This window comes from Anopheles marshallii, chromosome 3 (assembly GCF_943734725.1).
Source record: "Anopheles marshallii chromosome 3, idAnoMarsDA_429_01, whole genome shotgun sequence".
Classification (NCBI taxonomy): Eukaryota; Metazoa; Arthropoda; class Insecta; order Diptera; family Culicidae; genus Anopheles; species Anopheles marshallii.
Window position 1 is genome coordinate 40,032,054 of NC_071327.1, and position 17,398 is coordinate 40,049,451.

A 17,398-nucleotide genomic window follows, 5' to 3' on the forward strand; every position below is an offset into this window, starting at 1 on the left:
CATAATTTCATCGACTGGTGATTATTATTTTACCTCTGCGCCGTGCTGATGATGACACTTAGTGAGCGTAATGTAGTGCTCGAGGCTGCGTAAGATCTTGCCAACCCGAGCTGAAAAGAACCCTGCGGATCGCTACTACCAAACGGAGATTAAATGACTCACGGAAATGCTCCAGCATTCGGGCCAACGAACAAACAACTAAACCCATGGTGCGTAACGTTCAAGACTCTGAAAAGAACCTCCCCGCATGCTCTACATAGCTTCGTTCTTATGCTTCTGAAAACCCTCCACAATTCATTAATCTCTAACGCCCTCGTCTGCACGCAGCAACGAAATTCTCAAACGCAACCGTTACCGGCAGCGAAAGCGAAACAGTATGTATGAGATCACCTATCGAGTGAAAGAGAAACAAACCCGTCACTGGCAGCTGCCAAATTCCAATGGAATGATTTTTCATCTTCAGGGCATTCGGAGCAGAGCCCAGCTACTGAAGGGCATTCCGTCAATCAACCCGCGGCAATTTTTCCTCAACGCTCGAACTGTGGAAGGTTATCAACCCATGAAACGTAGTTGAGATACGTTTTCTAAACCGTTACGGTTAACTTTGCTCATGCACGGATTTTCCTCTTTCTTGCGTGCAACCGCCGTTGGTTAAAAACTACACTCAACAATTAGGACGCGAGATATGACCGGCAACAGGGCCGTACTGCTTCCCAAACTGTTGGCTTCGTTTTAATCAACAGCTAAGGTTGGTCGACTGTCGCATAATGCACATTCCATTCCGACATTCTTATCACTGATTTCGTTTACTCGCGAGCAGGTCTTAAGATAGTAACGTTGATTTGAGCTATGCTTACTAAGTGGAATTGCCTTATATGAATGTTTGCCACTAAACCACTAGCCATAAACAGAAACCATTTGTTCTACAGACACACTCCATCGCGAGGGAAAGAAAAGAGAGTATCCCAAATTTGGCAACCTTACCTAATCAATTTTATGAGCACTAATTGTTCCACCCAAATGTGCGTACATAGTGGCAGCGTGTGTGGAATCCAAAGAGGAGGCGCTACCGGCACCCCTACGACGTGTTGGATGAAAGTGAAAAAATGAAACCCATTTATCACTACTGTGCTGCTAACGATAGACCAAGTTTTGTCAGAGAGGTGAGAAGTTTGGTCGGTCGGACTTACGTCGGATCCTTCAAAAGTTATAGCGATTCGAACAATAACGAGCAACCGATTATTACGTGCTCTACAACAAAGCAGAATAGCGTTGTCACAATGTTCTGGGCAGAAAACTATTTTGTCCACTGTAGCGAAACATCACCAGTAAGACCACCCGTGAAGCCCATCCAGTCAATGTTGTACGGTTAGCACTTTCTCTTCTTTCTTGTACACGTTCTAGTAAGTTCACCAAATTTCTTATAACCGCTTTGTTCTATCTAGATTTGGTGGTAAATTTTCATGTATCGAACTTCCTACCCGTGATGAAAAATTCCAGTCTACCCAGGAAAACGCTGTACTGTTTCTAGCCCAGCGTGGAACGTTTCACTATAATACTTTGTGAAACTAAATGTAAACGTTGAGGCAGCTTTCGCGACATCATAAGACTTCTGTCCATCCTTGACTTGCTTTGGCATTTCTTATCAATGAGTTTGGCTGCATGCGGGAAGGAAACCCAAAGAAGCACTAGTCGTTTCGAAACGATCACTACAATGTTTGCCATCTATTTTAGAGCAACTGATACGGTTGCATCCCGATGGCAACGCATACCATAACCAAACAACGGAGACAACGACGACAACGACAACGTACAAAATTGACAAACTTTCTGAATTACGAAAATTCCGGCATTCATGGCTGGGTAATTTATTTAAATACATTAAACATTCGTTCCAAGGCGAGCCGTATCTTCGAGGCATGTATACGCCTCTTGCTTCTAAACCCGCATTAGTAAAAGAGGATCCTTCCCGTATGAGGAATAACGCTCAGCCACCAATAGCAACTTTTTAATATATTGTGCCATTCTGTAAACTAGAAAACTATTTACGTTCCTGACAGCAACAGTGGCAACAGCTTGATGATAGTACCCAAGTTCCACTTTAATACTATCCATTTTTTTTGTACGGAGTTTGATCCAAAATAGTTTACGATTGTTGTTACTAAAACTACACACGTACGTCTCTCCGAGAAACTTTTCAATAGTGCATGGCGCTTTTAAATCATGGAGAAGAAAATCCTGACTGCGCCACAAATTGGAAATAAAGTGAAGCAAAAAAAATTTATTTTATACGTTAAACCGAAAAATGTCAAAATTAAACCATTGACTCTAATTAATCAAACAAAAACAATCTGCCCTGGTGATTATCTCAAGTGTAATCACATAAAAAAAATCTGGACGACCCCATGATAAGGGTTGACATTTCTACCCACTTCGATACAAATAACGACGAAGATGACGATAAAATCAGATTTCACAATTGCCCACCGTAACGAGGTCGTACCACTAACAAGCATTAAATCAGATGAAAAATAATTAGCATACCCTTCCAAGAGCTGACAAAAGAGAGAACAGTAAAACCCAACCAAGAAACAGGCACGAAACGAAACTGTGCGACAGTTATACTCGCTCGGTGTTGCACTACGCTCCAACGAAAACATCTGTGCTCTTCTACCTTCTGTAGGCTCTTTTCCTTCGAGTCCGATGTGCAATTTCACCAGTCCTTGAGCAAATCCAAACAACGCACAAATCGTAATTTCAATTTTCGCAACGAAACACCAAGAACGTTCCGCTAGAAGTGCTCGCGGAAAAAAAACAAAATACAGTAAATGAGCGCGCAAGCTACATTGTAGAAAAAACTGAAATAAGAGAAAACATACAGCAGAATGGCAAGTAAAACAACAACAGACCACTCCCCTGGTTCGCTGCTCTCCTGACCCACGACCCACGAGGGTGCAAATGAAGAACTTGGAGGCTAATTAACGGAAAACAAAATTTCACTGCCACCAACACCGGCAGCAGCTATGACGGGGCTTCGTCGTTGTTCTTGCAATGCCAAACCATCCGCCACATCGTCGCTCTCTCTAACCAAAACCTTACTTATCAACGACTTTCTAAAGGTTCTGCCACCCACTGTGAAGCACACCGAGCGCTATGGCGCTAATGATGCCCATTAACTTTTTTTCTCCCCCACGATTTGATTCGGTTATTAAGAGCGGTCAGTGAGCCTGGTTGTCCGGTCGAGAAGAACCTAAGCGTACGCCTTGGGGACGAAACGGCCAACAGAGTAACAATGATACAACGCACAACGCCGCAGCGTAATTCTGCCATCAACTTCCCGCTGATTTGCAAATGACACAAAATGACAAAAACCGGCCCAAGAATTATCTCGCTAAAAACGGTCCATCCCATCAGTTCATCCCAAAAGTAGTAAGAGAAAGTTAACGAAAAGCAGGAAGTATAAGAAAATGTATGAAGAAGTACATTGTGCAATGGGCAAACTGTATCAACAGGTTTAACTTGAAATTATATCTCTACTTTAAGACGATCGAGAATACATTGTTCAATATTTTCTACAGGAGATATCTGGATTGCCATTTGTTAATAAAAATGTTGTTGCAATATAATTTCCAACAGCCGAACAAAAATTACACGAGACCGAAGTGACTCATTTTTTCCACCGAATGAATAAAGTCAAACCCTCAAAGCATTGTGCTCAATCATTCCAATCACTTCAAAAACAGTCGTTCCGACAACTGACAACAAGAAGCTCACTTCCAGCTCAATATGCCAACGTTGCCCTTGTTGTTGTTCGCATTTCGACCGGAACTCATAAAAAATGCATTGAAAATTTTGTACAACCATCAAATAATATCTCACTACCCATGAAAACGAGAAAAGCGGCGACGACTTTAACAGAAGCAAATCAAAATAATAATCAAAACACGGAACCTTTAACAGAAGTACCTCAAAGGCGTAAAAGTGTACGCAATGTGCTGCTCTCCTGACATAAATCTAACTGCCACACGAAAATGTTTTCTCGAAAGATGCAACAGTTTGTACTTCTATCAACTTCTACCTTGAATTTTCTTATTCGCCCAAAATCGCATCACCATTGTCAGTGTTGTAGGCGAATGAAGCTGCCCAGCTCAAAGTCTGTACAAAAATAACAAACAACAACAATTGTCAGTGTTAGCATTTTTTGGAAGGCGGATTGGCAGAGAGTTTTGAATAACTCTGGGCGCCATATTCAAATCATTTCCTGGAACACAATCCAATGGATCTTGCCTGAAGCTGCCGTAGCGTAAAGCAATGCCTGGATGTTGAAGGTCGAAATGAAACAGGGTTAGGAGATAAAAAAAAGAAAGTAGAATCCGACGGACCATCAAACGGCACACGGAATGGAACGGAAGCGAAATAAAACAAAAAAAGGAAAGTTTGCCACTCAGCCGGAAAGAGTCTTGACTGTGCCCAAACACACGTGCACAGTGGCACGCGAATTTCTCTGATTAATATTTTACGTGTCGCACTTCCAGTAAAAAAGGAGAACTTTGGGCTACACGCAATTTTTAACGTAACCCTATTCGTCATTTTTTTTATTCGCGATGCATACGAATCCGGAATTCTGCCATGGACAACTAGCCGGATGAAGAATGAATCATCTCAGCAACCACAAAAAATGAGGTCAACCAGATACAGCCATGTCTGATGTGATGTTGATTTGCGTACGCTTATTCGTCGAGAGATTCGTTCATTACGAGATCGAGGGATTTTCCCCACAAATGCCCGTCTGTGAAGGTTTAACTGAAACAACTCGTGCACGACTGAGACAAAATGAAGCAAACTGGTGAATGTGTGACTGACTAATGTCCCACTTCCTGGAAGTGTTCGATTACCTATCCCTAGCTCAACTCGTCGATCATCTTCACTGATCACGGATGTGGTGTGTGCAATATTTAAGTTTAATTGCAGGAAGACGTACCAAACGCATAAAACGGAACGGTTGAGAAAAATACATTGAATGTCCAACTGCAGGGAACTTTGATCGTGTACTTACAGTTCACCGACAGAGTCGTAACCGTTTCTAGTCGCTGGCTCTCCGGCATAGCCCGGTTCCACACGACGCACGTAAACTTTGCTCCGTCATCTTCCCGGCGTGGGATAATGGTCAGCGTACTGGTCGTCTGCATATCACGCGATCCTCCGTAGATCAGATTGGCCGCCAGAGGTGTTGTGCTTCCCTCACGGTACCACCTACAATTCGATCGCGTATCGACCATTGGGAAAGAACGCAGGCATTGTATTATCATCATTAGTGGCGCGCGCAGCTAAATTTACTTTTGCTTGCGATACTTACGAAATCGTTGGATCTGGAGAGCCACCCACGCTGCTACAGGTGAGCTCCTGCTTTTTATCTTCAGTGGCAGTTGTTTCGCTTCCGGGGAAAATCAGCGGTGGCTGCGGTGGCGTTAGAACCGTCAGGTTGTAGTAATCTTCATAAATCGCATTATCGCTACCGATCTGCTTGATGCGACACTCGAACCGTCCATTATCGCGAGCGTACGATACGTTAAAGATTTGCAAATCGTATATGCCTTGGTTGGGTCGATAGTCAATCCTTGAAAAAAGTAACAAACGGCCGCATTTTAACCTGCTCCACAATACTCACACGTAAAACGATTGAATACTCACTTGTAGTTAGGGTTGAAGGTATCACCCTTGATCGCAACATTGTCGTACTTATTTGGTGACTGCTGGGCCCAATAGTAGGAGTACTCTCGGTCGGAATAGTGCTCATTGAAGCGGCACTTCAGTATCACATCTTCACCTTCCCGTGTGTCCATCGTTTTGTTCGCCATCGCCAAACCGATCAGCAGCAAAACTGTGGAATAGAAAAGTAAACATTACATTAGCATGCGAATGGAGGAAAAAAAGGCAACGGCGACCCAAAACAGCAACAGACGGTAAACATTTTAAGCAACTCGCTAAATATTGATCATAGGCCTGTTTGGGTTTCGGGTACTGTTCAAAAGGATTTACATCTATCGCGCACTGGAACTTCGCACAAGATTGCATTGCTCAGTCTCGTATATCCAATATTCACCCACAAGAAGAGAACGTCACCCTAACGCGAAACCTTCACACTGAGAAGCAAACAGTTGTGAAAGGTAAATATTTTCACTCCAATAAATGGTGTGTTTGTGAAATGTGTGCATAAAGGTAACGTACGTTGGTTTAATAAATTTCTCCACGAGTTTTACAGCAAACAAATGAGAGAAGACGCATTTTAATGAAGCTATGAAGCAAATTGCCATTTATATCTTAGGTCTCAAATATTGATTATTTTGCTGTCGAAAACTGTTGTCTGACTAAACGATAACTAAATCAATATTGTAAATTTAATTAAACTAACGGTTGTAAAAACCGAATACGTGAAAACATTAGGCACAACATTCTCATCGTGCTGTTCCACTTGTTTTGTCCTCCTAGGTTTGTGTACGAAGACTGCTGACTTCCCATCTCATCCGATCAAGTGGATTACTGCTCCCACAGCTCCCAGTGCTTTGTGTGGAATAAAACAATTACATTTCCACACAACCACGACACGCTGCAAGATATATTCTCAGGCAGCTTTTTCTGCTCGACCGATCTGGCCTGTTCCAAAACTCAGGTGCAAGACACCTTGCGGAGGATGCTCTATTATGTACACGCTCTTAAGACGACGATCAAAACTTGGTGTTGCTGCTGTTGCTACTGCTATTGCTGCTATTGTTATCAACCCATATATCGGCCAGCACTCGGTCGGTGACTTTTCACCCACGATTTTTCCATCATATATCTCACGCACGGCATCACACACGCGTGATGTGAAGCACAGTGTCCACGGAATCGAAAACATGCTGCGTGTATGGGTGTATGTGTTATTATTCATTTTCTTAACCACTTGTTCTTTGCCCCAGTACAGGTGACTTCCCTTCCATCCATTGTTAGAAGGCCACAACCCACAGTTAGCTTACTTGGCCATGTTTGCTTTATTGTCCGGATTTTTTTTCTTTATCACTCTCCCAGCACCACCTTTCATTTGGTCTCAACTCCTTGTAGGCGCACCGCTCGGCACATTCATAAAGTATGAAACAGTTAAGAATCGTGTGATCATTATCAAACATAATTACATTATACTGCATTGTTTATAAGACTCTTTCATGCCATTCTTTGGCAACGGTTTCCTGTTTCTCAACACACACACGATGGGTAACGGAAACCAGAGCAACACGTTGGAAGACTGGTGGTGACGTTCAATCTTAGCGATGAACAGTCGCACGGGCGTCGTCAGCGAACGAACCAATCAGTCAACCGTACACAAGGCACAAGTCACAAGTCAACATGGCCCAACTCCTTCAACTCCTTACAAATCAAACCTAATTCGCTAATGACGGTGCGGAAAAAATATCTGCAAAACGCCATCCGAAAATTTGTGACTTCCGATGAAAGCTTTTCTCACCACCCATCATGAACATCATCCTCATCATCGTCATCATCCACCTGAGTGCTGAATTTCCACAGTAGCACAAGCTGATGAAAAAGCATCCCGTATCATCAAAACATTCCTACACTTCATAATAGCCGGCGGGTATTGATACAAGACACTGATTGCTATTGGTTTAACCATTTCGAAATTGCCACCCCATGTGTGAGTGTAGCGCACATGTGGTACAAAACAATTTGATTTAAATAAAGTAATTATATGAACATTACTTCACTACTTCTTGAACCATTTCGTCGCGCACATTTTGCCATCTGCATACAGCAAAGCGCTCTTACTACGGAATTCATTTCATTTGCCTGTAGCATTCGGTCTTTCACAGTAATTTACTCCATTTTGCTGAATGGAGCACCAGGCAGCATCTTCGCATGCCAACAAAACATGCGTAGCTATGACTTTCATTTTCTTCAAGATAGCCTGTCTATGCCACTCTTGTGGAATGGAATTTTACAGCAATTAATATTTTACTCAACCAACCATACCCTCATTCAGCAGCGTACAATGTGAGATTCTTGAAAATCAATCAGCTAATCGGAAAAAGAGCACTGCTCGTGTGCATTAGTAATGCTCTTCCTTTAACACCTTTACCTCATCCAAGCTTTGGCTTTTGGGTGTAAAAAAAAAGATTATATCAGCAGCAACAAAAAGCATGATAAGCTGATCAACTGCAAACTCGTGGCGCGTGTATTTCTATCAAATTTGCTTGGTTTTACTTTTTTTAAACATCCTCCTGATCGGTAGAGAAGAGCATCGAAAATCGTACATTGATTCCCAGTCGTTTGGAAGGCATCCATCACACCAGCATACGCGAACTTCGTATGAATCAGCTAGTAGTAGCTAGCTATTCGCTTCAGTTCCACTTTCAACGTCATACCCACTGCCTTCTCATCGTTGAGCTATTCAGATCCAAGATTTTTTTGTTGCTTGCGCTTATGATGCTTTAATTTCCATGACCAAACGCTTCGAATTCGTTTTGGTTTCGCTCCCACCATTGGGTCTCATCTCAACAGCATTTGCTCGCAAGCTTTAGGCTCGGTGAAGTATTGAATGAAGATGGGCGGTTCGGTATGGTTATGAATTTCAGATCACTTTTAACACAAGGTGCATAACTAATTCACACCTAAAAGTGAAAATCATGAATTTTACAGCGTTGCGATTCGAACAATATTGTGCATCCGATTTAAAGCCTGCATGGCTTTTAGCCAACAAACGCGCAACCTCCATTGTTCGCTAGTTACAACGCACAATGTGAATATGATGAACAGTTTATAATTGTTCCATCAATGCTGTGAAGGAACAGATTTAAACGGAACTAATAGTTTCAAGCAAAGCTAAACATTCCAATCGATTGAGTGGCATCGATGTTCGGAAAAAAAATACAGCGCAGTAGAAACGGAGAAGTTTTACCGATCCATCACATCCACAAGTAGCAGGGGAAAACTGAGGATGGGAAATAAATTTTCCAGCAATATTGCGAACCCAATCATTCACCGTACAAACTCTCCAATCTATTTCCACACGGGTTCTTTTCCTTTTTATCAAACATAAATAGCGATTTCCTTTGCCGTTTCGCATACTGCCGATTGAACGTCCGAAATCCTGGATTCCATCGCCTGAAGTGTTATTAAGCTGCGATCGAAAACATATCTTCCGTTTCATCTATTATCACTCACTCGCCAACGCCTTCCATTAATTCCACTGAAAGCTCGCCGTTGGGAAATATCTACGAACACACATTTTTAACATTTTCCATGGATATTGAGTGAATTCTAGGGAATCTCTTCAATGGCATTCATGTCTATTTTTATTAGTGGTATGATTTGTTGTTCTCTTCGGCAGGAAATTTGATTGGATGGTTTTGCATTTCTAACCTAATTAAAGCTTGACCAAAGCTACTACAGTATGATTACGACAAAAAAAGCACATGAATAAGAGCGAGCGCATGTCTAGGATTCTAGCCATCGCTCTCTGCCATGTGCTCTGTTGCCTGTTCCCAGAACATTTTCTCGGTTCTTCCAGCTACTACAACGCTCCTGTTTCATCGGATCGAAGTTTTTCCAGGGATGGTTTCCTCTAGCTCGAGGATAAAATTAATTAAATCGTCTCGAAGTTGAAAATTAATCTACGAAATCGGAAACTTTCCTGCAGTCCAGTCAAACATGCCAAACAGTGCGAGGCCGGTCACCCGGGCCGTTAGCCGAGATGAACGATCGTCAGCATATTGAAATGATAGCCTCGATTAAAGGACGCTAGGCATGAGGTGAGTTGAGGTGAAGGCAAGAAGCTTCTTTTCACCCGAAATGTTCCTACTAATCGTGATCGGAATATTCACCGATGCCAGCGGCACTGGCAAATGCGTGCTTTTGCGCCAAAAACGGGAAGGCAGAAAGGGAATAGCCGCGATGTAATTGATTGTGTAATTAGTTGAACGTTTCTTTCCACCAAAAACTTCAAAGCCCACGGACATGTGGCACCGAACGGAAGAGACCTGTGTATGTGTGTGCTTGAGTGCGTTCCTATCGATACCGTCGTAACTAAATATTCAACACTAGGATTTCCGATTTACCTGACCCCATCTCTACCTTGGCCAACCACGTGTACTCAAGGGATGTGTGCGGTACATACGCTTTCTCCATCCCTCTTTAAGCGCACTATTGCTAAATCAATCAATCAAACACCCCCTGGCTGACCGACATTAAAGTGGTACTAAATTTCAAATCGGCACACCAAGAAACTGGCCTTTCCTTTGGCCGGAAATTATGTCGACCAACGTTGCGCGGGACAACTCGTCCGGACTTGGTGGTTCGCTTAGGGTGTAATTTTTCAAATTCCGGGTTGGCATGTCCCCTTGCCAACCTATACTCAAACAATAAGATAAATGATGCTTATGTCAAGAGTACTGCAAGTGTACCCATTGGCCTACTCTTTCACTCCCATTGTTCGTGATTGGTTCGTTTCAGTTTTGAAAGTGGCAAGTGTTGCGTTCAAGAAAACCACCAGTTGAACAGTTTCTCGTCATTCATCATAAAACGTAAATGACTCCGAAACTCCGAATAGCTGTGGGTGGAGTTGTTATAAGCAACACATAATTGGGTTATCATATATGTGAACAGCGTTTATGTGCAGCATTCTAAAGGTATACAAGAAAAGCAATATAGTTCACATCTTGTTAAATTATGAATTTTTTAAGCTAATTGTAAAGTATTTTTTTCTTACACTCATACGTTCTTTTGCCAACGGACAAAATCTGCTCTGAATTTGATCAGCTTTGTAATTCTATTTGCACCGCTTTTATCCACTTGATCGTGCTCAGAAGTTGGATTGAACATACTGCTAATTAATTACCTTCCAATTTCACGGTTGTGATTGAGAAATTTTACGCTGGTACAAAAGGATAAGCTCAATACGTTATTTTCCAGCAACGCGAACAAAAGCGTCAGAAGACGTTCGTGCACATATATTCACCAGCCACTAAACAAACACAACATAAACCATGGACCGAGGTGAAGAAAAATAGCCATGCTTTCAAGATCCGGTGTCTGATTGGATAGAGTGGTTTTCCACTATTGTGGTACCAGCCATAAACACACAGCGCCGTACACGAAGAGAACGTCAGAGAACGCACCACGGCAACAGCCACCATCAACCACGCTCCGGCAAGGACAAGTAAGCCATCAATTATCCTCACACGAAAAATAACCGCTAATAATCGTAATGGGTTTGACCACTCAGAGCACTTCTTCCTGCATCTCGAATGCGAACCGCAGGGTTCGTGCGGATCCAAAAGACGCGGTACCATTTGCCTGCCGGCATCAAACGGTACCATATCGGTTGGGCTGTGCGAGCAGAAGTGCTCAGGTTCGCTTGATATTGATTATGCTAATCAACTTTGATTAATCAGCTGTCGATAGAGCTAGCCGTGAGCCACAGCCAAATGGACCACGCACACTATGTCCATTCGGAAAAAGGGGTACGCAAACACGCAACTGGGTGCGCACATTGGTCCTTATAAATTCGTCAAAAAAAAGGAAAAATCTGTCCCATCGCTGGCGGATGGAAAGCGAGAGAGCGCAGTTTTTTCCCACTTTTCGCTGCTGATAGAGAAAGTATTTATGATCACCATTCTTCCTATTCGTCACATACCGAGCACTCGTGGCGGAGTGTTGCTGATGAATGCACTTTGGTGAACGAGTTGGTGCCGCGCATCATTAGTGTTTGGTTTGTGGCAATGCAATCAGAACATTATTCATAGCGCATCGTTGAACATTTCTCAAATAAAAAACAATAATTAGGCATTCCAGTAATGTTTTTGCGCCATGAATTGACTACAAATACTTATTCTAGACACGATTTAGTTTGTAGAAAACCAAATGCATTTTCACTGTTTTTTCTTGCAAATAATAATATTATTGACATAACTCGACCTCCAATGCTATGATCACATAACAAACTGCGATGCAGCAATCATAAAACAATGTTGCATTACAGCCGTTTCATTCAAAGAAAAAAAATATATAATTAAATCACTCCCAACGCATTTTGAAAGTTCAGCAGTGTTAATCTAACACGTTTCATTCGTTAATTTAATTGTTCTCTTCAAACCCGAAACAATAAAACCATTCCTCCAACAGGCCATTCATTATCGATTTGATCCAGTGTGGTGGACTCCCGCGCTCGTGGGTCACTGCCCAAAATGTGTCACTTGATCTTTTAAACACTCAAAACAAACCCCCTCGAGTTAGCAGCAGCACGACAATGACAGCATGCAACAGTGACGAATGAATTGCGCTTTGTCTCGAGTATTGCGTGAAGCCGTTGGTCGTTAAATATACTCAACAGCCCGGACTGCGCCAATGCAGTAATTCGCCTTACACTGGTTGAAAGGGCTGTTTGGCTTCGACTCCACTATAACCACCTCCCCTTCATGTCGCTTAACTGCGCTGCAATGATTTTGACCAAAACAAATCTCTTAACTAAGCGTATTTATGAAGTGTTCCCGCCCAAGGGTTGAAAAATCTGAAAGGAGTTGCCCAACCGGCATTTCTGTTCATTTTCCGTCAATAGACCGGGGAAGAAAGCGAGAAACAGTGAGAGATGGAGGCAAAAAAATGAGCTTCGCTACGCGACGTAAATGTGCGTCTCTCGTTCATGCAGCGTGCCGTGCGCGCAATCCAATCCGATCCAATTTTCTTCGCTCCAGGCCACCCATTTTTGTTTCACGACTCTGTTTTTTTTTTCTTCTCCCGCATACATTCGATTCGAGCACGATCGCTTGAGCCGGCGGACACGTCCGTCCACGTTCTCCATTCGAAATGGGCCATTTGTGGTGTGCTCGGCGATCGTGTGCATCGGCAGCAAATAGAGTAACCGCAACATAACACGATTTAATCACCGAGCCACACCTCAAAATACGTCCTTGGAATTGGAACCGTTTTCTAGTGCGAGACGCGAAAGGAGGGCAAGCATAAGAAGAAAAAAACCAAACCCTCCAGTGCAACTAATCTCCATTGGCTGACAACCATTCTAGAGCACACGTCTAACGAGAGGCTCCAGTCGGGTGTCGGATGTGTGTACGGTTGTCTGCTGAAGGAGACCCAACCGGGATACAGTTAGATGTCCTTCATGCTGCACCCACGCTATGTGTTCTTCCCTTTCCCGAGCGCTAGTTCCTGTGGAAAAATTGCTAACTTGGGGGAGAAGCGATAGAAAAACCCGCATGAGTCACCGAAACATAGGGAACTTTGGACCACGGTTCGTAAATTCGTTATACTTATTCAAAAACGTGCATTCACTATGCATCAAAAATGAAAACCACCACACCAAACATGGATGCAGCAAAAAGAAAACACCAACTAAACACGCAGCAGAGAGAGAAAGGAAACGCACGAACGGAATCGGTTAAGAGAGTGATAGTGACGTCGCATTTCGTGAAGAATGGTGACACGCGGAACAGGAAATGAACTGATGAAGTATAAGAAAAAAAATGGTCCAACTATTCAGTTCGAAGGGCAGATGGAACGAACGACACGGTAGTCAGACGAAAGGCGAGATTAAACCCCCAACCCTAGGTCCGGTGTGCAGCACGGGCACATCACACCAGTCCACATCCACCATCCAACGTATTTCGCTCATTTCTACAACAGTTAAAACACGTAGAAAAATGCGAACGCTACAAAAAAAGGGGAAATAGACATGAAACCGAACCAAATAAACCACCGCTGGAGCTATAAAAAAAAGAGTCCACTCTCTCGCGTGGTCGCGCGATTCATCTGCCATAGAGCGGCTGGGCTGGCATTGGAGAAAACAAGTCACGCGCAAGCAGCCATCGTCTGCTGACACCAGCGCAGCTGCCCTAGTAGCAAACCGCGAGGAGAAAGTATGAAATCGAAATTAATTTTGAACGGAAGCTTCAAATCCGATTCAAATCCAGCTCCAGAGCTTAAACCATGCACTGTTGCACAGCTCAAAGCGCTTCCGTCGAGTCTTCGAACAAGGGATAAGATCCAGCGAGGTCACAGAGTGTGACAAAAGGGTTGTTCGTCCGGCTTCTCGCACATGTACTTGCCCGGCGTGTTGAGCGTCTTTCCCCTAGTTCGGGGTCACGCGCCCGAACGATCTACTGTTGGAGTTCCAATTATCCGAAAGGTTGTACGGAATAATCAGATTTATTCGGCTCTTTCTCCGTACATGGATGTCCTACTGCCAGCTGGCAACTGCTGCACTCAACTAGAAGTGGTACGAGTGGCAAAACCAAAACGAAAACGAAACTGTAACTCTAGCAGGATGCTGCCCGATTGCACGAGATGGCCAAGGTACATTGAGCATGGGACCTTGATTGACATGAGCACGCGGATGCCAAATCCGTTCCCAGCAATCTGTCACCGGTTATGAACCGGGGACATACCGATGAAATCGTGCCATTTGTTCCATTTTCTCACTCTTTCTCTCTTTCACACTTTCCTGGACATTACTAAGCATAATGCTATCCATGTCCACCATATACGCCTGCGAGCCGAAGAGAAAAGAGCTGAAGCTTTCTTTAAGTATTATCGATGATTTAAATCACCATTCGGGAAGCTGTCACACAAAGACGCATCTGAGACGAGTGCTACTTACTGTGCAACATCCTCATCATACTGGCGCCTCACAACATGCATTTGACAAATATGGAGCGTATTCCATCGATAAGGAACGCAGCGAACGTAGGGTACACGGGAGTGATTTGTGGAATGTCTATTCGTACGAAGCATATACAAACGACAATGACAAACATTCCCGACATCACGGTTTGTTCAAATTCTGCCTTCACAGGCGCCGGCATCCTGATTGAGCCATAATTTATGCATTGCCTCGAAGAGCCTCGCAAAATAAGGACTCTCCAAACGTAGCGGCACACAGCCCAGTGTGATGAGGGAGCCGGATGAGCAAGACATTGATCTTTCAGGCGTCCTCTATCGCCGTCGTGATGGATAGCCCGATCTGCTGACGATGTTTAATTGTTCCCATTTCCCCCGGAAGTAGCCAAAGGCACTAGAGGCAAACAAATTTCACTATCCGAAAATTCTAACTAATCCCCGTAATGTTCCCCTCTGCCGTACGCAGAACACTTTTGCCGCAGGGGCAAAAATTTTCTACAACAACAAAAACACCCATTTTACTGAACAGCCTAGGTGGTTTAGCACGATAACATGCTTCCTCTATCAAGTGTGTCGAATTGTTGGACAAAAAATAAAGAACAAACAAATCTCCAGAATCAACCAGTGCATTTATTAGGACTGTTGCATCATTCGGCAAGTTTGCTGTTTGGTTTATTGGGATGTACCTAGAAAACTACACGGCACTGCTCGAAGAATTTTTTATACCGAAACATCCCAAAAGTTCATTAACTAATCCACCAGAGCATGAAGTAACTGATAAAGAAAAGTGTGCAGCATTTGTTAGTTTGCTTGCTATTCCAGTCTTATAAAACAAAACAGGACTTCACTTGCCACTACCCTCAGCACCTTCCCCGAGCAATTCTGTTTAAAATGGAACAGCTACAAGTAATCTCATGCCAGAACAAACAGGTGATCAACTGTGCCCAGAGTCCGTCAGATAGCATCGCACCACACTGTCACAATCCTTTGCTGTTGCAGTGTGGAAAACGAATTCTCGTTGGCACATGCCAAAACACGGGACACAAGAGAACCTCCATCGAAGCTTTGAAAAAACAACAGTCCTCCGCTACGGAAGAACTAAATTGATTGCTTAAGATTATAATCAATCTATCTCGGGAGCTCTCATCTCGGGGCTACACTCGATGCCACCAATGGGGCCTCCTGTGTAGCCATGTTTTCATGTTCACCCTGCCCATTGCTTCAACCAGTTGCCAGTTGCTTTCGGCACGCCTAGAATGCCTTCTCGATTTTCTCGACACGAATACACAAACTACTCGTGCGCTGGTATTTGCATGCTTGCTTGTTATGGCACGGATCGAAACTCACCCCCCCGAAACTGGTCGTGGTTCCTTCGAGATAAAATCCAAAAAAGCGTAAGCAGATTGAAAGTGCCGCTCCTTTACGGCAGCGCACCTCATTTCGTAGCCAACGGTAGTCCTTCAATCGCAAAACGAAAGACGAATTTCGGTTCGGGGAATGCAAGATGCAGAGTATTTATGTCGATACTTTTCACTTCCACTTCAACGCGGCCAAACTCATGCTCGTACACATGCTCGGTGGTTCGTTTTTTGGCTGCTCATAGCACAGAACAAATACACCAAGGGACCCATGTGTGGGCTCTTTCGCGCTCGAAAGCAAGCAATGGAAAACCAATATGTTCCGTAAAAGACATAAATGTACTCCTGGGATTTAATACCAAACCAACGCTGGCAACAACGTCGACAACGACGACGACTGCATCGATATACCATGACCCGGAAAAACGATTTTCGCTGATGCCGGGCTTGAACGCCCTTGAGAAGGCGGTAACGACACATCTGTAATTAATCATGATTTGAATGCTACTACTTCAACTCAATTCCCGAACGTGCAAGATGCTTACTCCTACACTGAGAGAAGAAACCGTTGAAGGACGCTTCAGATTTTGAGAGGTGAAATTCCTTCTTTCTTCTCGTACTTTTTTCACCTTTGTTTTTTCCCTCGCTCCTCGACGATTAGCAAGCGAAAGAAAAACCACATGACAGTAGCTGTTCACGAAGCCGCTGAACAGAAATGCTAAAAAAAACTCGAAACACAGCTCAAGTGCTTACAAATACCTCTGCAGCCCGTTACCGGTACCTTGGAATTGTTATGTGCTGCTATCTTCGCATTTTTCCCTCCTGTACGCGGGTATCCATATCAAGAGAGGGCTGTGGAATTAAACGCGAAATTGTTGCGGAGCGGCAGATGAAAGCTGGCAGCAGTCACACCACAAACACCACAAGATATTATGATACCATGTTATTTGTTTCAAATAGTCCAACACCTTCTATCCACACTGCTGCAGCCCACTGAGATCAAAAACCATTTCGCTACACCGCTAGCCGCCGATAAGCGCTTGGCATTGAAGAGCACCGAAGGTAAGATCAGCCGATGGATTTAATTATTAGCCTGGAGGAAAATTCCACTACAAGACAATTCCCAAAAAGCTCTAGCGCGTTCGGCCATCTTCTTTCACCATCGTCACACCATTGCCTTCCCGTGCGACGGCGATCATCATGATTGATTGTCTCTGCGTCCTTCTGCGGCGCCGGTTCGCCAAAAACGCGCTCATCATTAGAGCGTGAGGCAACGCTGCGCGGTACGACCGACGGAAAATTCGATCCCGTAGCCCGTGGACTTTGCAACGCTCGCAATCCCTTTGGCACCGTACTGACGC

General features: G+C 43.8%; 1 protein-coding gene across 1 annotated transcript in view; it reads right to left on the reverse strand.

Annotated features, from left to right (window-relative positions):
• Positions 1-17,398, reverse strand: part of LOC128715796 (hemicentin-1-like) — a 63,851-nt gene that overhangs the window by 11,571 nt on the left and 34,882 nt on the right. The window contains exons 2-4 of the mRNA XM_053810713.1: positions 5,692-5,881; positions 5,357-5,617; positions 5,057-5,253 (exon numbers count right to left, since the gene is read on the reverse strand). Of these exons, the coding sequence (XP_053666688.1) occupies positions 5,057-5,253; positions 5,357-5,617; positions 5,692-5,881 (648 nt within the window). The remainder of the gene's footprint in view (positions 1-5,056; positions 5,254-5,356; positions 5,618-5,691; positions 5,882-17,398) is intronic.